Raw genomic sequence first — 25,585 nt, forward strand, 5'->3', positions numbered from 1 at the left:
CCTTCCTCCTCCCCAGCACCTGTTCAGGTGGGAGGAGGCTCTTCGCTCCTCCGGCGGATGCCCAGGAAGGCGCAGAGCCAGCCCCAGCCAAGTGCCGCTGGAAGTCCAGCCGGCTTCCGGCTTCCGGCGTTTCTGGGGCGCAGGGCCTTCCGGTGCCCATGGCAGTGGCGGCGCGGCCCCTAGAGCCCCCAATCCTCTTGCCGCCGCATTTGCCTCAGCAGACAGGGGGAGGGCCTCTCCCTGCCATGCTTCTGCCTCCTCCCGAGGAGAGCACCCTTCTGGTAGCCACGCTGCCTGCACAAGCGATTGCTTGCTGGGGCACTGAGGCTCAGCTCCTAGAGGGTGACCCCCCACTTAGAGCGGTTCCCCATGGCAACAGTCAGCCGACTTCATTTCAAACTGCAAGTATATATCCTTGTTCCTCTTCTCAGACTATGTGGCCTACACAGCAGGATAGTTGGTATTACTTGCCCAATCCTCAAGTTCAAAATTTTTATCCTTATCATTTTGGGCCTATTTTTCCACAGCCTAATCAGTTTTCTAATTTTTCTGTTCCTCAAGTTCCTCAGGCACAGGATGATGATTTTGTTTCAGATTCTGATTCTTCTATTGATGATGAGGATACTTTAATGCAGTGTTGTACTTCCTCAGTTCCTACATCAGAGGGTGCATCTTCATTTTCTTCATTGATTTTACGTTTGGTTCATTCTCTCGAATTGCCTGCTGTTTCTGTGCCTGATGACCCAGTAGATGATCTATTGTTTTCTCCTGACCAACAAAAGGATCAAGTGCCTAGCCCTGTACTTCCTGCACTTAATTTCCTGTTGAAACTAGCAAAGACTCAATCTGGTCCCCCATCTTCCGTGCCTGCTGTGTCCAAGAAGTTTGACACTCTCTATCTCTATCCTCAGCACAGTGGTTAACAAATCCTATGAAGCCTTATTCTGTTGTAGTGAAGGTGGTGCAACCTAAAACAATATAAGAAATTGCAATCTATTCCACCGGATAAAGAGGACAAGAAGATGGATGGCTGTGGGGAAAAAGGTGCACACTGCTGCCAGTTTAATTACTCATATGGCTCTTTATCAGGCCTATATGGCAGCCTATCAATCTTATTTGTGGGACACATTAACACCTTACCTAGACATGATTCCACCAGAGCACCAGCAGTTGCCAAGGACTCTTCACCAAGAAGGAATCACTGTGGCACTTCATCAAAGGGACTTAGCTAAGCATGGAGTTGATACGGCAGGAAGAATGTTTGCAGCTGCAACATCTATTCGTCGCCATGCCTGGCTAAGATCTTCTACATTATCTGAAGAGGGCAGAGCTATGGCAGAGAAGTTGCCAATGTCTGAAAACAATTTATTTCATCCTGACACAAATGCTGAACTAAAGAGTACGCAGAAAATTAAGAAAGCAGTTCAGAAGTTTGGGCTTTCTCAGCAATCTAACTATCAGCCTAGGTTTCGGGGGCCAACCCCCCAACCATTTTACCGCCAGCCTTTATGGCCTGCTCCCTTTAGGCCTTCTCAGGACCAGAATCCTAGATTTTCTATCCCTGTTAGACGTAATTCTTCAACCAGGGGACGTCAGTCCACTAAAGGGAAGCAACAGGACCAGGGTCGGCATCGTTTTTGATGACCCTATACCTTTTTCTTTCAGTGATGGGAATCCTCCTCCTTCACTGGGTGAACCTTGCACTTCTTCTGTTCAATCCACTTCCCCTGTTTTTGGAGACCATTAGCTCCATTTGTTGAGGCCTGGCGTGCTATAATGTCAGATGCTTGGGTGCTAGAAATTGTAGAACATGGTTATGCCATTGAGTTTTTTGAACAACCCCCTGTGGGAACTGTTCGAGTCACCCCTCATTCTTCTGCGCTTTGGCAAGAAGTTCTTACTTTACTTGAGAAGGGGGCTATAGAACCCCTATCGCCTTCTATGTTTCCTTTTTTTTCTCTAAATATTTTTAGTTTCTAAAGAAGATGGGAGGTCTCCATCCTATTTTGGATCTTAGTGGGCTGAATGCATATATTATTTATCGTCGTTTTCAGATGGTGACTTTATCAACCATTTCCCCCCTTTTGCCCAGCAATGCTTGGTTTGCGAGTATCGATCATAAAGATGTGGGAATTAGGTACCAGGATAATAGATATTTGTCCTTTATGACTAATGGCCAGGCTTTTTGTTTTCGCATTCTTCCTTTTGGCATCTCTACAGCTCCCAGGGTGTTTACCAAGGTGATGGCAGTGGTGGCAGCTCATCTTAGAGAGCACAGTGCAGTGGTCTATCCCTACATCGATGATTGGTTACTGGTCGCTAGAACATGTGAGCAGTTACAAGACAATATTCAGTTTACTTTATCATTATTACAGAACTGGGCCTTATTATCAACAAGGACAAGTCTCATCTTCAACAATGCCAGACTACTCAATTTATTGGGGCTGTCTTGGATTCCCATCGGGCAAGAGCCTACCTCCCAGACGACAGATTCCGAAATCTTTGTACCCTGGCTCTTCAGGTGATAACAAAGACATCCGTTTGAGCCAAGGACATCCAGTGCCTGTTGGGCCATATGGCTTCCACTATGGAGGTGACTCCATTTGCTCGGCTCCATCTTCGACCACTTCAAACTTGGTTTATCTGGACATTTCATCCCTTACGCCAGGGGTCCTCAAACTTTTTAAGTGGAGGGCCGGTTCATGGTCCTCAGACTGCTGAGGGGCCAAATTATCATTTGGAAAAAAAAACACAAATTCCTATGCACACTGTACGTCCTATTTGTAGTACAAAAACAACAACAACGAAAGAACAATAAAAAATATTTTAAAAAATTAACTAACATAAACCTATCAGGATTTCAATGGGAAGTGTGGGCCTGCTTCTAGCCAATGAGATAGTCAAGTTAATTAGGATTGTTGTTGTTGTGTGCCTTCAAGTCATTTCAGACTTTGGGCAAGCGTAAGTTAAAACTGAGGACAGGGGCCAGGTAAATGACTTTGGAGGGCCACATCTGGCCCCCGGGCCTTAGTTTGGGGACCCCTGCCTTACACGATAGCCCCAACAGGCGTTTACTAACCCCTGCAGATATTCGCCACTCTCTTAGTGGTGGACTCACCGATCCAACTTGTGCATTGGACTTCCATTTCGTCTCCCCAAGCGTTCGATGCTACTGGCAACTGATTCTTCACTAACAGGTTGGGGAGCTCATCTAGGCAACCATGCAGCTCATGGTGCCTGGACCATAGCAGAGGGAGACAAGCACATCAACTATCTGGAGCTGCTAGCAGTAGAAAGGGCACTTCACGCTTTCACTCATCTAATTTAAGGACACGTTGTGCAACTCACCACCGACAACACTACTGTCGTCTTTTATGTCAACAAGCAAGGAGGCACATGATCTCTAGCTATGGTGTCACTCTCAGGATCTGGAATTGATGCATAGCCAGGAATGTAACCATCATAGCTGTCCATGTCCCAGACGACGAGAATTTTTTAGCAGACACTCTCAGTCAGAAAACTTATGCAGATAACAAGTGGTCCCTTCATCCTGCCCAGGCACAATCACTTTTCCATACATGGCACACTCCTTTAGTGGACCTTTTTGCTTCCCCTTCCAACACGAAATGCCAGTTTTACGGCTCACGACTCCCTCGGCATCAGCAGCCGGGGTGTTTAGGGGACGCTTTCCTCCTGGACTGGACATTGGTGCCCCTGTATATTTTCCCACCACTTCCTCTGTTGTCCAGGGTAGTTGCTCGTCTGCAAGCAGAGCAGGTCAGCTGTATTCTGATAACGCCATGGTGGCCTCGTCAGCCATAGTTTGCCACGATCCTTCAGCTGGCAGGCAATGATTATGTTCAGTTGCCACTCAGACCGGACTTGCTGACTTTGGGGTCCACATCAGTCCCTTATTCCCAAATCGCACATCTCCAACTGACAGCATGGAGGATTCGGTCGCATCTTTTCCTCAGCCGGTAAGAAACATTTTGGATCTTGCTCTTCGGCCTACCACCAAGCACTCCTATATCTGTAAGTGGTGTCGTTTCTGTAATTTTGCTCAACAACAGGAAGTTCAACCGTTGTTAGCACCTACTTTTGTTCTCCTCCAGTTTTTGATGTCTCTGTCTGATTCGGGACTATCTTTATCATCACTCAAAGTTTATTTGTCTGCCATAGCCTCATTCAAGAAGGAACGTTACTTACCCTTTTCCTTTGCTGACCCGCTGGTGAGAAGGTTTTTGCAGGGCTTTAGGAACTTTCAGCCTCAAGTTCATCTCATCCCTCCTTCCTGGAAATTGGAAATTGTCCTTTCAGCTCTTGTAAAACCTCTCTTTGAACCTATGGCCACTGTAGAGATGTGTTACTTTTCCTGGAAAACGGCCTTTTTGGTGGCAGTTACATCTGCTCGTCATGCCAGTGAGCTTACTGCCCTTAGGGTTGATGATCCTTACCTTAAGTGTCATAAAGACAAGATTGTCCTTCGAACAGACATTTCTTTTTTGCCCAAGGCTGCATCTCAGTTCCACATGTCTCAGGACATTGTGCTACCTGCATTATTTCCAAATCCATCTACACCTCTTGAGCAATCATTGCACCTCCTTGATGTGCGTAGAGCTCTCTCTTTTTACATCCATCGTACAGCTCCATTACGGAAATCACCAAGATAGTTTGTCAAGTACTGTGAGGACTCTGTTGGCCTTCCAGTTTCCACTCAAAGATTGGCAGCTTGGATAGTTTCAACTATCAGATTGGCTTATGAGATGGCAGGACTGGACTTGCCTGTTCAAATCCATACTCATTCCACCCGAGCAATGGCTGCCTCAATGGCATTTTTGCATGGAGTGCCATTGGATGACATTTGCCGTGTGGCCATTTGGTTGACACCCCACACTTTTACCCATTATAAATTGGATCTGGCAGCCAAAAGGGATGCAGTTTTTGGAAGGGCAATCCTTTTTTCCACAATAGCATAGTGCCCATCATCCGTCACTAAGCTTGCTAGCCTACCACAGGTGTGGATTCCAGAGTGATCACGCCGAAGAAGGTATGGTTGCATACCTGTAACCGTGTTTCTTCGAGTGGTCACCTTTGGAATTCATGCAATCCGCCCATTCTCCCCACATTGTCATGCCTAGTGTGACTGCTTTTCACGGTACGGAACTAAGGCCTCAAGCCCCGCAGCCTGGCTTTATTACTAATGGGGAAGGGCAGGGCTGGAGTCCTCAATTAGGCAAAGCTTTGCAAGAGATCATCCGGAACAGTTGCGTGGGCGCAGGAGATACCGCAGGTGTGAATTCCAGAGGTGACCACTTGAAGAAACACGGTTACAGGTAAGCAACCATACCTTCCTTCCTATCTACAAGATAGCACATTGAGAATTCATGTGGACAGGTTTTTTGAGTTATATAAAATTAGAATACCTAAAAAAGAAAATTAGATTGGGGGGGGGGAGGTTTTTGCATGTTTTGATCACTCTTCCAGTTATTTTGTCATGACTATGTGAACATATGTTTAGCTTTATAAAGGGAAAATGCTTTTTCCTCCAAATTTTTGAGCCCATGATTTTTAAACTGTTTGATATAGACAACTAGCATCTTTTCACTAGTGTGCCAGGGTCAGGCACCAAATTTATGCCTTCTGATTAAGACTGTTTCATTCCTGGGATTGGTAGCAAATGGCTCAGCGACCGACACAGGTACATGGATTACCATTTGGGTGGCACTGTTTGGGCAAAATACAAAACACTCCATGGAAATTAGTGCTAATGTCATTCTCATGATTGGGTTAGCCAGTTCCTGACAACTGCCTGAACAACAGGGAATCAGTCAAGGAGATTTCTTTAACTCCCCCTCCCCCCACCCCAGACATTGCTAGTTTTAGTTTATGCATACCAAGGCAACTTTTTTGTTTTCCTCAAAGAGAAAAAGTAACTGACAATATATTTGTTTTCTTACCATCCAGGCATTTGAAAACTTTCAACTAACAAGACTGGAAGAAATGAAACAAGGGCTGAGGTAATTCGTTGCTTGTCATTGGCAGCAGCCAATACATCCTTGTGGAGTGGATTTAGGATTCCCAGTATCAAGCTTACAGGTAAGAACAACTGCTGGGGCTTAAATGCTTTTCTGCTAATTTGCTATCTTGCCTTACTCAGTTCCATGAAGAGAGAAAAAAGTGGACTGCTTTTATGTAAAAATCTAAAAACATGTTATGTAACACTGTAATTAAAATTAATTGAATTGTACAACCTCTTCTCCCTTTTAAAGTAATAGGGATCTTTTGTAATTGTCTTTTTTAAATTAAATAATTGTATCCTATTGTTTCTAACCCTTCTTTATGTTCCATGTTTCTCTGTCTTGTATATATTATGTTTGCATTTACATAATGCTCCCTCATCATCTTCTCAAATGAAACAGTATGTTAGGAATAACAGTATACTGTTCTAGTTCAGCTCTGGCACATTTACCATGAAACAGTTTTGTCACATATTAATGTGGTGAAGTTTTTCTTTTCAAAATATCATCATAGTGATTTTTGTGTGTCAGGAACGACTTGAGAAACTGCAAGTCGCTTCTGGTGTTAGAGAATTGGCCATCTGCAAGGACGTTGCCCAGGGAACACCCAGATGGTTGATGTTTTACCATCCTGTGGGAGGCTTCTCTCATGTCCCCGCATGGGGAGCTAGAGCTGACAGACAGGCGCTCTCCCTGATCCCCAGGTTTGAACAGCCGACCTTCTGGTCAGCAGTCCTGCTGGCAGAAGTGTTTAACCCATTACAAATGAATAGAGTCCTAGAGCATCTTAAATATTAAGAAAGGGATGGCAGTTATCATATTCAGTGTTCCTTATACAAAAAATGTATATTTTTTTTCTCTATGATTCCAGTGACAGTAGTGTTTGGCTTGAATGTATGAGATTTGTGCATGAATTCAGCAAGATAATGTGTAGAATTCTCGGGCAAATAACTATCTCTAATCAGTGATCAATTTTAAAATGGAATGTTTGAAATTGATGGGTAATCCAATTGCCTTTAGCCAATGATCTACTTTCAGCACCCGCAATGTTGGCTACAGCTCTCCTGTTGCTATTGTTGCTGCATGCCTTCAAATTATTTTCCGAATAATTACAATATTATCATAGGATTTTCTTGGCAAGATTGTACTTATTTAGAGGGGTTTTGCCTTTCCCTCCATTTGAAATTGAAAGAGTGTGGTTTGTTCAAAGGTGACTCCAGAGGATTTTCATCAATAACCAGGAATTTGAATCCTGGTTTCCAGAGTCATAGTCCAATGTTCAAACAGCTACCTCGCTGTGGCTCTATACATCAAAATACATCTGTTTTCTTCCTCTTCTTCTTCAAAATAGTGACCAGAAGGGATGTGATACCAAATCCGGTTTTGATTTTGGAAGGGAAACAGGAAAAACAGAGGTATTTCAGGAAGGTGTCAGTGATGAAGTCTTTTTGAACATTTGCCCACATTTAGGGGGTATTTGACAAGATTTTCTGTACTGGAAAATGTTGTGTTTTTTTGTGAAAACTTGGAGAGTGGTGGTAATGGGGTTTATGGACTGGACGTAGCATTTGTGCTGCAGTGTCTTTACCTCTGGTTTAAAGCAATAGCATAGAGCAGTGGTTCTCAACCTGGGGTCCCCAGATTTTTTAGCCTACAATTCCCAGAAATCCCAGCCATTTTACCAGCTGTTAGGATTTCTGGGAGTTGAAGGCCAAAAACATCTGGGGACCCCAATTTGAAAACCACTGGCATAGAAGAAGAGTTTCATCAGTAGCAATTACTTTTTTTGAAACATCTATGGTCAGTGACTAAATATTTTTGATTAACGTTTCCTGGAAGCCATGAAGAAATAACTGTCACAATTTTACTTCAGTTCTGAGCTTTCCAAGAGCATTTCTTATCTTTTTCATCAAAGTTGAATACAATGATACCTTGACTTAAGAGTTTAATTTGTCTCAAGACTGAACTCTTTTTACTTAAAATGAATTTTCCCATTGAAATTCATTGAAATTCTATTAATCCCCCTGAACCCCCATTTTTGTTAGGTGTTTTAAATAAGAAAATGTATGTTATAAATAACAAATAATGTATACATGCACATTGTCATGGAATAATACAAAAGAAAGATCAACTTTAAGATGGTAGAAGCACAAGGTAGTGGCAAGGAAGCACAAAACACAAAGCAAAAGGGAAAGAAGCATCATTTTCTTTATACTGTACTCATTCCAGCCTCCCTTCCTCTCTTGTTCTCTCTCCCTCTCTCTCTTCATGAAGCCAAATATACCAGGAGTAAAAACCACACCAAATCAACTAATCCAAAGTTTCTCAAAGCAGACAAGAGCAAAGCAAACAAATCTCCCAAAGCAGACAAGAGTACGAGGCACAGAGGCACAAAGCATGGAGGCTGCTCCCTTGAAGCCCTAAAGACTTATACTCTCACGCTAGCACTCCCTCTGGTGCTAGCTCTTAATTCAAAACATTCTTAAGTTGGGATGCTTTCAAGTAGAGGTTACACTGTAATGGGTTTCCTGTTCCCTTTCCCCACAAAAATACACACATAGGACTGCTGTGAGATGAAATAAGAAATGGCTTTTGGACAGGCTAAGCTTTAGGAATAGAAGAAATTGTACATTGGCATGAATTAGTGAACTGTTTATGTGAGGTAGGCTAACTTCCTTGCATTTTTTGATAATTCCAGACAATCCAATGGCTGACCAAAGGATGGATATTTCTTCTACAATCAGTGATTTTATGTCACCTGGCTCCACTGACCTAATCTCTAGTTCTCTTAACTCTTCGGGTATGGATTGCAATAGGAAAAGAAAAGGAAGTTCTACTGATTACCAGTGAGTCTATTTTAAATTAATATCACTTATAGCTGTGTTTAGAGATCTGTGCTTTATTTGCAGTAAAAGTTGACAAAGACTGGGCCCTACTCAGTCTTCAAAAGTTGTCCAAAGTGGTCTATGACAAATGACAAGTTACTCTTTTGTGAAGCAAGTTGAGGCTTATAGTTGGGAGTGGGTTGGGGGTGGAAAGAGTATAAAAATGCAGATAGAAAAAGGTAAAGGTTTCCCTTGATGTTAAGTCCAGTCATGTCAGACTCTGGGGGTTGGTTCTCATCTCCATTTCTAAGCCGAAGAGCCGGCATTGTCCGTAGACATCTCCAAGGTCATGTGGCCAGCATGACTGCATGGAGCACCGTTACTTTCCCGCCGGAGCGGTATTTATTGATCTACTCACATTTGCATGTTTTTGAATTGCTAGGTTGGCAGAAGCTGGAACTAACAGCGGGCGCTCACTCCGCTCCCCGTATTCGAACTTGCGACCTTTTGGTCCGCAAGTTCAGCAGCTCAGCGCTTTAACACGCTGTGCCATCGGGGCCTCCAAAAATGCAGATATCCTTCCATAAAAATCACACATTTAAACAGTTGATCATGGAATACCAAAAATACCTTCTATTTATTACAAGAAAAGCATGAGAATTATTTGATTGATGGCTTGTTACTTGTTGTTGGAATTGAACTAATATAAGATTCATAAATTTAGTCACTTTCAAACTGCAGTAAACTACGTGGTGCATTTCAACTGGAGACATTGCTTCAGTTCCATAGGTCTGTGACAGACACTTCATTCATATGTTCCTGTTTTTAAAAAGAAGTGTCTGAAAGCAGCAAACATAAGTTTGCAGACACATGCATCATACAGGCTCAGTAGATAGACAGCTGGGATTGTCTTAATAAGAGTTGGTTCTCAGAGTGCAGGATTGCAATTACCTAACCGTATTAATTAAACATTTCTGGTAATTGAAATGTGTTTAGAAAGCCAACATGTCTTAGTACTCAGAATATGTTATAATTTTCTCTTTTCAGAATCGATGGCTTTTCTTTTGAGTAAGTACAGTAATTGTGTTCATGATTCATTTATAGTGTTAACATAATATGTCCCTCCTGTTCCTCTTTAGGTGTTTTATCTCTAGAGAAAACGGGAATGATATATTATGTTAAAATGCAATTAATTAAATGTTAGATATTTAAAATGTGAGTGGTAAAATTGTTGCTGTTGTGTGCCTTCAAATCATTTCTGACTTTTGTGTTAGAAATTGTTCATAGGAAATGGTTCATAAGGCCCTTGCCTTCCTCTGAGAATTAGAGAGTCATCAGTGGGTTTCCATGGCCAAGTGGGGATTTGAACCCTGGTGTCCTACTCCAACACTCATACCAGTGCACCTTTGTGTGTGTGTGTGTATTTGTTATGCAACTTATAGAAAGGATGACATCACCCAGGCTAGAATTTCCCTAACTTCTCTTGTTCATTCGCCCCACAACCACATTTTTCGTTATCACTGTGTTTTCTCTCTCCTTGCCTCTCCTCCCCGCCACTGTCCCTGTTTTCATTTAGCCTTTGTCTCTTCTCCCTCCGTTCCTACCAGATAGCAGGGGGAATTATGGTGCTTGCAGGTAGCACCAGAACAAACAGGTTCTAATTCATTAGGTAATGTAAAAATAGACTTGGGGATCTCTTGATTTAAGCACTGCCAGATACATATGATGACTCATGAACAGTGCATAAAAATTGGTTGTATTGGTATTTTCCAGAAAAGAGCAAATTTCCTGCCTTTGAGAACTTTTTTTTCTTTCTTTCATCATTTTAAGTCATTTCTAATCTTATGAAAATTCACTTAGAGGAAATGGGTTTAACATCTTAAGGATTTATAGGATGTTGTTTTATTGGTATTTATACTTTATGGGAGGATCAGTTCACATGTTCTTAAACTATGAGCTGTAATATATAAAAGAAAATTAAATAACGAAAGGAGAAATAGTTTTAAAATCTATTATTCTGTAAATATTATTTCTGAATGTGCATATTAGTGCATAGAATTATATGATCTACCTGCTACCTTCTGGTTGTATGTCCTACATGTCATAGAAGCAATGCATGAATGCTAACAAAACTAATATTTTTATAGGAGAGTATCCTCACAGAGAATGTAAGACCGCAAATGTTGCATTGTAAACAATGTCTGTTAATCACAGCACACAGTATTTTATGCTGTTAGAATAGTAACTTAAAATCCAACCAGGTATATCTGATTTTGTGACATACCTATAGTAGTTATATGGAAATAGGCTCTTACATTTCAAACAACACTTGATTGGATCAACTAAAGATATTGTTTTGCCCTAAATGTAAAAATAGATAGAAATGTTTAAGGTTGGATTTGCTTGTTATGAATAAAAGAGGACAATGAAAACATCTCTTCTTCTGAGCACTGCTAATGATCTTCAGTTTTAAATTATGTTTTCTATTAAATGTTTAAATGCAAACCATATGTTTGCATACTTTAGTTCAATGTTTAGTTTTAGCAAGATGGGGTAAGAGGTAATATTTGCTGTTTTTTCTATTTCTATCTTCATCTTTCTTTTATTCTGATTTTAGTGAAGGCATGGACACAGATAAGGATGATCCACATGGAAGGTATTTATTTACTTGTTCGTTGTTGCTGAACTGACTGTGCATCTTTGAAATTAAAAGTACATTAAATCCCTGATTGTTTTTGAAGGTACAGTGAAGATAAAGGTCTGTATCCCATGGAATGTAATTAAAATCTGGAGGAGTCTGGGGAATGTAAAAGGACCAGATTAATAATACCAGAGGATCAGGTCTTGATATAGAACCTTTAAGGCAGAAAAATTCAATCTTGATGAGCAAATACACAGTTGTGATCCTTCTTAAGTATACATGGTTAGCAGCTCAGATGCAAACTACTCTGCACCAAATTGTACATGTTCAGGACATGAGTCTCTTCGAACAGCACCTCTCTTACCACACACATATACACCCATTGCATAACTTTACTTGTGCCATTTTATTCCCTTCCAGGTTGGAATATACAGATCAACAAGGCAGAATAAAAAATGCAAGGTAAAGTATTTGCAGTCTTTTGTTTTTCAACTCAGCTTGGACATACAGTATAATTTAGATATGTTCCCAGGATCTTTTCTTCCTTGATCCGAAAATACGTTGTATTTTAAAGTCATATCATAACTTCTGGTTAGGGGCCTCAGTGGAACAGTAGATTAAAACCTTGTGCTGGCAGGACTGATGACTTGAAGGTTGGGTTGCTGACTTGAAGGTTGCCAGTTTGAATTCAACCCGGGGAGATCGTGGATGAGCTCCCTCTAAAAGTTCCAGCACCATGTGGGGACATGAGAGAAGACTCCCACAAGGATGGTAAAAACATCAAAAATATCCAGGTGTCCCCTAGGCAACGTTCTTGCAGACGGCCAATTCTCTCACACCAGAAGTGACTTACACTTTCTCAAGTCACTCTTGACACGAAAAAAACCTTCTGGTTGTAGCTAAAAGATATGCGTTTGATAGTTCCAGAAGTCCCAAAAATGTTGCCTTCAATCCTTTGTTGGCACAAACGTCATGAATGTCTTATGGCTGACACAAAGTGTTTTGCAAGCTAGGTAAATTGTTCCCTCTTAAGTCTTTCCAGACAGGTGATAAAAACAAAAATGCAAAATGAAAAAGATTAACCACAGTTTAATTGCCTATAATTATTTCCATCTCCTAAATTGTTTTTCCCCTTCCATGCCCAACTTCATACTTTGTTTCTACAGTAACACTCAAGTGAGAAAGATTGGAACCAAATAACCCCAGGGTTCTTTTAATTCTGTTGATTTAGTTTTAGATTTGACTAAAAAAGTTTGACTAAACTTTTTATCATGAAGCCAATACAAGTAAGGTAAACTGACCATGTAAGCAACCATGTTCTCTTCTGTACATGAAATGAATGATACTTATTTGATTTATTACTTAGGGAGGCACACAGTCAGATTGAAAAACGACGGCGTGATAAAATGAACAGTTTTATTGATGAATTGGCCTCTTTAGTGCCAACCTGTAATGCTATGTCCAGGAAACTTGATAAACTTACAGTGCTGAGAATGGCTGTTCAGCACATGAAGACATTACGAGGTAAGTTTAAAACAACTACTGTGAAAATGGTAATTATATATGGATTTTAAGAATTGAACTACTTGATACTTGTGAATTATCAAAACACTTTGCATTCAATATTCCAAAATATGTACAACACTACATTATGGTAGACAAGAATTAATATTTTCACATTGCAGATGAGGGAGACTGGTGGTTTGCCTGACAGGCATTGTGAGCCCGTGGCCCTTCAAATATTGTGTTTCAGCTTTCACAGTCCAAGAAAGCATTACCAATCCTTGGGGGTGAGGAAAACTGTAATTAAGCAGTTTTAGGAGGTCTGATTTAAGTGGTTTTATCAATGGAGATTTGGAATCAATACTTTTTTAAACAAGGATGGAAAACTTTCAATGATGGTGGCAGCCACATTATCCTCCTGTCGGGATCACACAAGGACATCTATATTTATTAGGATTTTTACTGAAAGCAAAGTGTTCCAGAAGGAGGACAAGCAAGAAACTATGATGTAGCATGCACAGTTATGACAGAGAGCTCCCCTAGCAAAGACAAAACAGTCCCACCCAATTATGCCAGCCTTAGCAATAACATGGAAAGCTGTACTTATGAAACACAGAAAAGGCAAAAATTATTAAAGTTTCCTTCTCTTTCTCCTGTCAAGAGGGCTGTGCTTTTTCGTTCATCTCTGAGATTAAACATCCTGCTTTAGAGAAAAACATTGGTGGCCTCAGTTATCTATTTGCAACTAATTAGTTTTTTTCTAGAGCAGGAAGTTGATTCTTTGCATGAGGAGAAAAAAGAAAGCCACCTCAAAAGGAAAGAAGGAAGAAGTATTCATTTTCTCTCATCATCTTTGACTTAGCTGAGTGTTTCATATCTAAGAGAGACTCTGGCCCCTTCTATACTGCCATATAAAATCCAGATTATCTGCTTTGAACTGGATTATATGGCAGTGCAGACTCATATAATCCAGTTTAGAGCAGATGATGTTGATTAACTGCTTTGATTATCTGGATTATATGGCAATGTAAGGGGCCTCAGCATTGTGTGGTTGATGCTATTTTGTTCAGCTGTGCAAGGGGAACTTTCAGGGGCAGCCATTCACCCACGGTACAGCTTGTCATACTTTATTTCTAAAAGATATGAAAGAGATGAGACATGTTTTATATATACATGACAATTGGCATTTACTGGTTAAAGGTTTAGCAAGTTCGTGAGTAAAATTAAAATGTAGCTGTCTCATAGAAGCTTTGAAAGCAACATGTATTTTAAAATATGAATCATTGTTATAACTTTAAAGCAACCTCTTAGGACTACTGAAAATAACTTTATACCAGTAGTACATTAAAAATTGCCTTGTAGTATACATGACCTTGCATTCTTTTCTTAAAGTGTCATTAATTTTTCTTCCTCACTTCCCACTTTAAGGTGCTGCAAACCCATACACTGAAGCAAACTACAAACCTGCTTTTCTGTCAGATGATGAATTAAAACATCTTATTCTTAGGGTATGTGTTAGTTCTGAATGTCTGAACATGTTTATGATGAGAGAAGATTCTTGTAGAAAATTCTTACACTCTCCCTGCATTATTTATTTATTTATTGTGTCAGAAGCGAATTGAGGCAAGTTGCTTTTGGTGTGAGAAAATTGGCCATCTTCAAAGACGCCCAGAGGATGCCCGGGTATGTTACCACCCTGCCGGGGGCTTCTCTCATGTCCCCGCATGAGTAGGGCTGACAGATGGGAGCTTACCCCGTCTCGCAGATTCGAACTACCAACCTTCAAGTCAGGTGTTTAGCCAGCACAAGTGTTTAACCTATTTCACCATATTATAAGCAAAGATTTTGATCATTTTTTCTCCACAAATGGCCTCTGTATTAGTTGCATGACAAGAGCACACTGGACTAGCCCTGCATAGTAAATCAGATGTTTAGTAGGCTTTCCAGTAACATGGAACTCTGGATTTATAGCAAGTAAACTGAAGTTTGGATAAGAAACCACAACAAAAAAAGTTCAGATTATTCTAAATGGGCCACTGATTTTAAGGTGGAGATGCTAATATAGGAAGCTTTTTGTTTCTCAGAACATGCATGAATTCATTTGTTCATTAATTCTAGTTCTGAGATGCCTTTTCATGTGCATTGGTAGAAAAGAGCAGGGAAAATCAGGGTCCTGTTCATTAGCTGGTGTAGACTTCTCCTCCCATTGGCCCCATCCATGCTGTAAAATGAGGAAGATGGGAGATGGAGGGCATCAGTGGTGGTAGAAGTCCTTGCACATACAGAGATAAGGACTTCATCCCCAGTGTCTTTCCCTCCTCCCTCTTCGATGGCACAGAGCTCTGGGAACAAAGCTAAAACTGTATAATGTACATGTGATCTTTTCATCCCTCCTCCCCGTTGTAGGACATGGCTCTACAAGGGCCGGAAAAATAGTACAGGTCAATAACTGGCTCAGAAAATGGTGTCAAGAGGAGCATTTTGGCTTCCTTGACCATGGTCTACTCTTCCAAGAGGATGGACTACTGGCAAGCGATGGGGTGCATCTCACACAAGTAGGAAAACATCTTTTTGCACACAGACTCACAAACCTCATCAGGCGCACTTTAAACTAAATCCACTGGGGGAGGGGAACAACAGCCTGGCGAACACTATATTACCCACGACCACAGGGAACCGCCGTAAGGCTAAACGGAGGGCTGCACAAACACAGCAAGGACCAAGTACAGAGAGCACAATAATCCCAAATAAACAGTTCGAGGGGAGGTCACAGGGGCTTACATGTCTTTACACTAATGCTCAGAGCATGGGAAATAAGCAAGACGAACTCCAACTCCTAGCACAGCACCACACATACGATGTCATAGGCATCACTGAAACCTGGTGGGATGACTCCCATCACTGGAATTTAACCATTGAGGGCTATAACCTCTTTCACAGAAATAGAACAAAGGGGAGAGGAGGGGGAGTAGCTTTATATGTCAAAAACAGTTACGTTGCAGAAGAAATGCAAGACTGTAATCCGGGAAACCAGCTTGAAAGCATCTGGATAAGAATCAAGGGAACCGGGACTCAAAAAGATCTTGTCGTGGGTGTCTACTACAGACCTCCGAGTCAGGATGAAGGACTTGATGAAGCCTTCTGTCAACAGCTGACCAAACAGGCACAAAGAAGAGATATAGTAGTCATGGGCGATTTCAATTATCCCGATATCTGCTGGAAAACAAACTCAGCCAAGAGTACAAAGTCCAACAAATTCCTCACTTGCCTTGCAGATAATTTTATGGTCCAGAAGGTAGAAGAGGCAACAAGGGGATCAGCAACTCTTGATCTAATCTTAACAAATGTGGAAGACCTGATCAATACAGTTGAAGTGGTTGGATCCTTAGGGGCAAGTGACCATGTGCTCCTGCAGTTTGCAATACAAAGGAATGCTGAAACTAAGACAAGTCAAACACGCATTCTGGACTTTAAGAGAGCTGACTTCCAAAAAATGAAGGAATTACTGAGCGGCATTCCATGGACGCCGATATTAAAAAACAAGGGAGTTAAGGATGGATGGGAGTTTTTCAAAAGTGAAATACTCAAGGCGCAAATGCAAACAGTGCCAACAAAGAAGAAAAATAAGACAAGTGCAAAGAAGCCAGAATGGATGTCCAAAGAACTTCTAACTGAGCTAAAGCTCAAAAGTGACATGCACAAGAAGTGGAAAAGGGGAGAAATCACCAAAGAAGAATTCAAACGTATAGCCAACTCCTGTAGGGAAAAGGTTCGCAAGGCTAAAGCGCAAAATGAGCTCAGGCTTGCCAGGGACATAAAAAACAACAAAAAAGGTTTTTTTGCTTATGTTGGTAGAAAAAGGAAGAAAAAGGAGGCGATAGGGCCACTGCAAGGAGTAGATGGGGTGATGGTGACAGGGGATAGGGAAAAGGCAGAACTGCTTAATGCCTTCTTTGCCTCGGTCTTCTCACAAAAAGAAAGCCATCTTCAACCTCAGCAACATGGAATGGACGAAGGATTGGGGGAAATCCAACCCCAAATAGGGAAACAAGTTGTCCAGGAACACCTGGCCACTCTAAACGAATTCAAGTCCCCAGGGCCAGATCAGCTACATCCAAGAGTATTGAAGGAACTAGCGGAAGTTATTTCAGAACCACTGGCAATCATCTTCGAGAGTTCTTGGAGAACGGGAGAAGTCCCAGCAGATTGGAGGAGGGCGAATGTGGTCCCTATCTTCAAGAAGGGAAAAAAGAACGACCCAAACAATTACCGTCCGGTCAGCCTCACATCAATACCAGGCAAGATTCTGGAAAAGATCATTAAGGAAGTGGTCTGCAAACACTTAGAAACAAATGCGGTCATTGCTAATAGTCAACACGGATTTACCAAAAACAAGTCATGCCAGACTAATCTGATCTCTTTTTTCGATAGAGTTACGAGTTGGGTCGATACAGGGAATGCCGTGGATGTAGCATATCTAGATTTCAGTAAGGCCTTCGACAAAGTCCCCCACGACCTTCTGGCAAACAAACTAGTAAAATGTGGGCTAGACAAAACTACGGTTAGGTGGATCTGTAATTGGCTAAGCGAACGAACCCAAAGGGTGCTCACCAATGCGTCGTCTTCATCATGGAAAGAAGTGACAAGTGGAGTGCCGCAGGGCTCCGTCCTGGGCCCGGTTCTGTTCAACATCTTTATTAACGACTTAGACGAAGGGTTAGAAGGCACGATCATCAAGTTTGCAGATGACACCAAACTCGGAGGGATAGCTAACACTCCAGAAGACAGGAGCAGAATTCAAAACGATCTTGACAGACTAGAGAGATGGGCCGAAACTAACAAAATGAAGTTCAACAGGGACAAATGCAAGATACTTCACTTCGGCAGAAAAAATGGAAATCAAAGATACAGAATGGGGGACGCCTGGCTTGACAGCAGTGTGTGCGAAAAAGATCTTGGAGTCCTCGTGGACAACAAGTTAAACATGAGCCTACAATGTGATGCGGCAGCTAAAAAAGCCAATGGGATTTTGGCCTGCATCAATAGGGGAATAACGTCTAGATCCAGGGAAGTCATGCTCCCCCTCTATTCTGCCTTGGTCAGACCACACCTGGAATACTGTGTCCAGTTTTGGGCACCACAGTTGAAGGGAGATGCTGACAAGCTGGAAAGCGTCCAGAGGAGGGCAACTAAAATGATGAAGGGTCTGGAGAACAAGCCCTATGAGGAGAGGCTTAAAGAGCTGGGCATGTTTAGCCTGCAGAAGAGAAGGCTGAGAGGAGACATGATAGCCATGTACAAATATGTGAGGGGAAGTCATAGGGAGGAGGGAGCAAGCTTATTTTCTGCTGCCCTGCAGACTAGGACACGGAACAATGGCTTCAAACTACAGGAAAGGAGATTCCACCTGAACATCAGGAAGAACTTCCTCACTGTGAGGGCTGTTCGGCAGTGGAACTCTCTCCCCCGGGCCGTGGTGGAGGCTCCTTCTTTGGAGGCTTTTAAGCAGAGGCTGGATGGCCATCTGTCGGGGGTGCTTTGAATGCGATTTCCTGCTTCTTAGCGGGGGGTTGGACTAGATGGCCCTTGAGGTCTCTTCCAACTCTACTATTCTATGATTCTAGGTGCACATGGGGTGAATGCATTTGTGGAAAGGAAGTACCAGCACTGATGAGCAGCCATAATAACTGTTCTATGAAAAAGAGCAGGCTCTTTGTGATAGCAGAGGTTGGGCAACATTTCTGTTTTTCTTCCTCTGAGCCATTTTCTGTTTCTTACAGATCTAATGTCTTCTATAATTAACAAGGAGACCCCAAATGCACTTATACTGGACCTGTTATAATTTTTTGTTAATCTCAAAAATCAGATGACAGATTTTAAAAATCAAACTGTTGAAAATTGCCTTGATTAGTATTGAATGTAGGAAACCTGTGTTATTTCCATGAATTCTTTGGACTGTATATTTAACAATGCAAATAATATGTTATGCTTCCCTAATTAAGATTATCTAACATCCCTTATTTCAAAAGCCATAAATCTTGTATTTTGATCACTTAGTGTCACGTGAAACACAAAATGTATTCCTTTTTATTTCAGTTGCTATAGCATCAAACTTTATGTGATAATTCTACAAGTCTAAGTTGTTTTTTTGGCAGTACATATTTTATACAATGCTGGTCTTTGCCATTCGAGAGAAGCTTGATTTATAAGATGCATCCCTACAGACAAGTAGTTCCATTAACATAAACTAGGATTTGTCATACCTGTAGAAAATGGCACTTACTTAGCGCATGTGCAGAACTTTTCCAGTGAAATTTTAGAGAAGTCACCAGTTAAGAGAACCCAACCACTCTCCCCTAGTATGAGGGATTCCTCAGAGTCAGATTTAAAAATAAACAGTCAAGTGAGCAAAGTCTTCCTAACATATTACCTTTAAGGCATGTTGGAATTTAATCCTCATCTTCCCCAGTCAGCACAGTTCCACGTTGGTAAGTCTGTGGTACACAACCATCCATCAGCACAAGAGAGTGCATGTTTGGAAATGTTATTGAAACAGTATTTCCTTTCTGTCTATGCATCCATGATCTTTCATATGACCCATTTCCAAATAGCTGGTAAAGCAACCCACAAGAATAAAGTTCTGGAATCTGCCTTGAATTAATCTGACCTACTTCCAGCCAGTACTTTTCTCTTGCTTTCCTAGAAGCCCCTTTGAAAAGATTGTTGGCAACAATCCTAATAAAAGTGAGTCATCTTTCCTCTCCTGCTTCTATGGCCTCTTCCACCCACATACGGAACTGCTCCTGGCAGACTCTTAAGATCTTGAAAGGGTTTTGTTAGAGCAAAAGGATGCGACATTGAGCTCCTTAGCAGTACTCCATCCCAAAATCTCCCATGACTTTTGGACCTGTTTTTCAAAAGAAAACCAGATAGAGAGCGGGGGATACACATATGAATCAGAGTAGGCTTGTTTATTATGAAATATTTGGTGTGACCATACACATAGACATTTAGCAATGACACTTGGTGATTTTGCCTTTATATTGTTGACATTTTTCAGAAGAATAGTGAGGAAGTCATTAGTTCTGCATTGGAGTGTTTATTTGTTTTGTTCTTGTTTTATTTTATCAAAATTAATTTTAATGCTGTTTATATTTAATTCTGTTTTAATCTATGTTCTGTTGAAAACCAGTGATTGTTGAAACTCAGTTGCATGAGACAAAGTTTTTAAAACACATCAATGTATATAACAAAGTGTTTTATCTTGTGTTTCCCAATTAGGCAGCAGATGGCTTTCTCTTTGTCGTGGGCTGTGACAGAGGAAAGATTCTGTTTGTTTCAGAATCTGTTTTCAAGATTCTCAACTATAGTCAGGTATTTTTGGTGTGAATTAGATTTTTTTTACAAAAAAAGGTGTGGTTTAGTTATGTGGGGAATGCAGCTGAACCTCTGTTCAAATTATCAGTACAGTTGGCCTGTTGTATTAACAAATTCTGTATCCACTGATACAAACATATTTTTAAAACAATCCAAAAAGCAAACCTTGATTTTGTCATTTTATATAAGTGATGCTATTTTACTATGCCTTTACATATGTTGGGACTGCTACCCATAGATTTTGGTATAAACAGAGGGACCTTGAACCAAAGCCCTGTCAATCCCAATGGCACCACTGTATTTGCTGCTTATGGTTTGAATATTTAGTGGAAACAAAATTCTTTTCATTTTCTGCCCTCCATTTAAATATTCAGTAAAATCAAGTATGGCAATGCATTAGCAAGATGCTGTTTATAAATATTTTAACTGGCTGTGTATATTATGTCTTGACAGAATGATCTGATTGGTCAGAGTTTATTTGACTACCTTCACCCTAAAGATATTGCCAAAGTTAAGGAGCAACTCTCTTCTTCAGACACTGCACCACGGGAAAGACTAATAGATGCAAAGAGTAAGTGGTTTATCCAAGTCCAGAGGCCAGTTAACATGTGCATACTTATTAGTTGATGGTGACAGTATCAAAGGATTATATACATTTGAGAATGACCCATCCTAGTTCAAGCATAAATTTCATATTGCTAGTAATGTTGTTTTTTAATAAATTGACTTGGAAACATTAAGGATTGAGTAACATACATATTATATGTGTACTTAGTTTAAATCCAAGCCATGTTTATCATTTAGATTTTTGTTCTCTCTTCCTTCCATGCAGCGGGGCTTCCAGTGAAAACGGACATAACACCTGGCCCATCTCGACTGTGCTCTGGAGCAAGGCGTTCATTCTTTTGTAGGATGAAATGCAACAGGCCATCAGTGAAAGTAGAAGACAAAGATTTTCCTTCTACCTGTTCCAAGAAGAAAGGTACAAATATTAAATATAGAAAAAATGGTTCAATTCTATTGAAAAGAGGTTTGTTTAAGATTTAATAAGACACTACAGCATATAAAAGAAATAGTGGGAAACCTAGGTCACTATCTCTTTTTGAACATAAATGTTTCTAATTTTATGCAATAAGTTGTACATATTGCAACTGAATTCATAGAATTAGAACTGTATTTGCTGAAAATGGTAGCATTTGAGAAAAATAATGAAGCCTAGAAACATGTTGCTGCTGCAATTAGTTAATTCTCTTAGTAGTCTATAAAACCTTTTGCTGTCAAATGGCCTTTATTGGAAGAGTTATTAATGATGAAGGCTGCTAAATATTTTGTTGAGGGCTGAAAAGTCACTTTGTCATGATTACATTTGCCATTCTTAAATGTTCCATGTGCATGAGTCTCAACATGCCATTTTTCACAAATGATATAAACCTTGTTTTCTTTTGTAGCAGACCGCAAAAGCTTTTGCACTATTCATAGCACAGGCTATTTAAAAAGCTGGCCACCAACAAAAATGGGACTAGATGAAGACAATGAGCCTGATAACGAAGGCTGTAATTTAAGCTGCCTCGTTGCAATTGGACGGTTGCATCCTCACGTAGTTCCTCAACCAGTAAATGGAGAGATCAGGGTTAAACCAACAGAATATGTTTCCCGGCATGCAATCGATGGGAAATTTGTATTTGTAGATCAAAGGTAAGAACAACATCTTTAACTCAGGGTACCTGGATAGCGGTCCAAAGTTGATGTTTATTCTTTAGCCTACTAGATGACTTGGTCAGAATAGTAATAATGTTACTGTGAAAGTAGATAAATTACAGAGTACTTCAGAACAATTGTATATACACATGAAGTTTGTAGCTGTGTAAATAATTTATCATTTCAAATTGAGGAATTCCTGCACACAAGAAGTAGACATTTGTTCTTCAGCACAAGGGACACACAGTCAGTTGAATAGTTGTCCTGTTTTTCCAGTAGAAAGACAGGATACAATCAATGTGCTGATTATTAATTCATCTCTTACTCTGCAATGTAATGCACAATGTCATCATAATGCATGGCAACAACCATTATGCAGTAATCACAGGTAGTCTCAGTGTGGCATTACAAGCCCACAGTCTCCTCTTGGGTTATACAAAGGCACCCATAGTTTCCCAAAACTTGAACCCCTTGAGTTCCATGGTTCCGTCATTAGTGAGGGGAAGGAATCTATTATTTTACCTTTTTAAAAGTGTGCATGAATTTGTTGCATCGGCTATCTTCATTTCATATTCCATTTATTAAGTGAAATAAAGCTGAGATTTTTAATTTAAAATGATTAGTTCAGCTGTATGGCATATTTGCTATGCATTGTTTTTCCTTTGTTAAAGAAAAGACATGGCACAAAGGTAATATCTTGACTTGATCTGAACTGATGTTTTAAATGCCATTTTTGTAGCCTTATGTAGAACCCTCCCATGTATTGAAGTGAGTTGAAGTACTAGTTGTATTAGGGTTTCGTGTATCTCTTCGTATCTGTATGGTACCAACACTGGATAATTACTCCCACAAATAAAATAATATGACTTTTCATAGTAATTCTTCTCCTTTCTTGCAAATATTTTCTTCATCCTTTCACATATAATGTTAAATAGAGCAAAAAAGTACCTGCATACTCTGCTTTTTGACATTCAGCTATTTCGACAGATCTAAATTGTAGCCATGTTCCACACTTTCAACCCCTGGTCCACTCTTTTGATTATTTCTGCTGTGTTTTGGGCAAGTTCTTTTTTTTCCTTTCTTTCAGTCAACCTGATGCAATTTAGTGTTTAGTCTTGCATTTGCAATCTGAAAAATCCTGGGTTCCAGTTTCCAACCGATTCCATTTTCTGACAGAGGTCCAGTCTCAGATGTGGGGGGGTGTCCTATAGGAAGAATGAAAAGCTATTCTTCCTTGCATTTTCCCCAATGTTTATAGGTAACCATAAACAAGTAAGAGATAGTATCTCTTACTGCTTGTATGAGAGTAAATCTTTAGTTTTCTACCTATATTGTAGTCATTCGACATTACAGTAGCTGAAGAACTAGTTAAGATTACATGGAAACATATTTGACACTTGGGATGTAATGTTCTGTTCCTTATCTTGTTATACACTTTCATGAGAATATGTCTTTTTTTACTTCAAAAACTAAATTAAAAATACTTGGCCAGGTTCCCCAGAACTCTCTAAAATCCTCCTGCTGAAGTAGTTTGTACCAGAAACTTAGTGATATTCTTATAATAGTCATGCAGTGCTTGCATCCAAGAAATTTCCATGTCAACCCACAGTGTGTTGGTGACAGAAAAGAAGGTAAAGTTATTTGTGTCAAAATCATAGCTTACAGATGGTGGATTAAAGTTGGAGAAACGAAAGTTTCATGCATAATCCCTCTTGAAAGATAGCAAGTCTATCACTCTTTTTTTAAAAAAATGAACAAAATAATGTTTAAAATCATTTAATGGACTAACATTTGACATTAAATAAAATCCGATACACAATTTCATTGATTTCAACATTCAAAATTCATTGACTTTGTGTAAATCCAACTCTGCCTATTATGACTATTTCAGTGTCATTGTATCAATGTCCACCAGATGCTTGCCACTGGAAGGAGGGAAGCAATGTTTGCTGGTTTGATCTGCAATTCTCTGTAGCCCCTCACATGGTATTCCAGAGAGCCCATGACTCTTTCAGACAGCTTTTTAGATGGCCGCAAGGCAAATGGCAGAAATTAGCTCTGCCTTCCTTTGTCAGAAGCATCACATTAGCAGAGCATTCATAGTGTTTAAGTCTTCAGAATAGATTATAGGATCTGCAATATTTACAGTTTAGATAGGACATTCTTTTATAGTACATTTATAGGGTATTAGTAAAAATGTGGTTTTATAGTAGGATTGTCTGCTTTCTTATTGGCTGCTCTTCCTGTTTTAACTGCAGCCATGTTTTCAGATATTAGCCAGACAATAATAGTTTTTCCATGGATTGGCAATTTCATCTACTAGTTTCTGCAAATACGGCATTTCTTCAAAGACAATGGAAAGAGCCAATTTCATTTTTGATCATTTGGCAAACATTTTAAATAACAATTGTCATATAATGTATAAATAAAACACCCTTTTTATATTTTAGGGCAACTGCAATTTTGGCATATTTACCACAGGAACTTCTAGGCACGTCATGTTACGAATATTTTCATCAAGACGATATAGGACATCTTGCAGAATGTCACCGACAAGGTAAAATGTTATATATAAACTTGTCTAAATAATTCAGAAATTTAGATTTCCCCCCTCCATTAAGATAATGTTGGCTAGGAAAAAATTACCTCAGTAATAGAAAAACTGGAATAATACTAAACCGACCTAACTATACTAGAACAGGAAATTTATCACAATTGAAAAAATGTAAGTGTTCTATGCTTAAGACAATAAATAATTGAGACATCCACAGAGGCTACATATTTTTACTCACTTCAACTCCTTCCCCATTTCTTTCAGTTTTACAGTCAAGAGAGAAAATTAATACTAATTGTTACAAGTTTAAAGTCAAAGATGGTTCTTTTATTACATTGAGGAGTTGTTGGTTCAGTTTCATGAACCCTTGGACCAAAGAAGTAGAATACATTGTTTCAACTAACACTGTGGTTTCGTAAGTATTTTTTCTTCTGCTGATATGTTGAGCATATATATGTGGTATGTTTTCCAGGTGACAGTATAGATCAGGGCTACTTAAACATTTTTCATTGGTGACCCCTTTTTGTCTGAGAAATGGTTATGTGAGCCCAAGTATATAGGTACATAAAACAGGTATACAAGTCAAACATTTACTGATAATATATCATGATGAAATTTAAAACAATTTAAAACAATTATTTGGTATATATGTAATTTTATCATTTATTAAAGATGAAAGCTAGTTTTTATACTAATAAGATTGACATGTTTGTTTATTTTTAAATAAAGAATTAAATCTTGGTTGAATATTTGAAACTGCAGGACATATAGCAAGCTTGGTTTGCAACCTCAAGTGGCAGTTGAAGCATTTCCTGCATATAGTTGCTAATATATTCATATAAATGTCTAAAACAGCCACTAGGTGGCAAGCTATACAAAATCCCCCCCCCCCCCCAATATGTGGTCACGACCCACAGTTTAAGAAGCCATTCTGTGGAAGGTGGACTTAAAGTTTGCATCTTTTACTGTT

The 25,585-nt window shown here is 40.0% G+C and overlaps 1 protein-coding gene across 3 annotated transcripts in view; it reads left to right on the plus strand.

Annotated features, from left to right (window-relative positions):
* The window catches only part of bmal1 (basic helix-loop-helix ARNT like 1), a 72,486-nt gene that overhangs the window by 36,312 nt on the left and 10,589 nt on the right, over positions 1-25,585 (plus strand). For 2 of the 3 annotated variants that reach the window (XM_003224175.4, XM_016995596.2), the window contains exons 2-14: positions 5,965-6,096; positions 8,716-8,863; positions 9,890-9,910; positions 11,460-11,498; positions 11,904-11,945; positions 12,850-13,007; positions 14,415-14,494; positions 20,268-20,360; positions 20,817-20,934; positions 21,196-21,345; positions 21,812-22,058; positions 24,512-24,618; positions 24,880-25,030. In XM_003224175.4, coding sequence (XP_003224223.1) covers positions 8,724-8,863; positions 9,890-9,910; positions 11,460-11,498; positions 11,904-11,945; positions 12,850-13,007; positions 14,415-14,494; positions 20,268-20,360; positions 20,817-20,934; positions 21,196-21,345; positions 21,812-22,058; positions 24,512-24,618; positions 24,880-25,030 — 1,346 coding nt within the window. In that variant the 5' untranslated portion in view covers positions 5,965-6,096; positions 8,716-8,723. The remainder of the gene's footprint in view (positions 1-5,964; positions 6,097-8,715; positions 8,864-9,889; positions 9,911-11,459; positions 11,499-11,903; positions 11,946-12,849; positions 13,008-14,414; positions 14,495-20,267; positions 20,361-20,816; positions 20,935-21,195; positions 21,346-21,811; positions 22,059-24,511; positions 24,619-24,879; positions 25,031-25,585) is intronic. The other variant, XM_016995598.2, reaches the window with a different exon arrangement.

Source organism: Anolis carolinensis, chromosome 1, assembly GCF_035594765.1.
Source record: "Anolis carolinensis isolate JA03-04 chromosome 1, rAnoCar3.1.pri, whole genome shotgun sequence".
Taxonomy (NCBI): domain Eukaryota; kingdom Metazoa; phylum Chordata; class Lepidosauria; order Squamata; family Dactyloidae; genus Anolis; species Anolis carolinensis.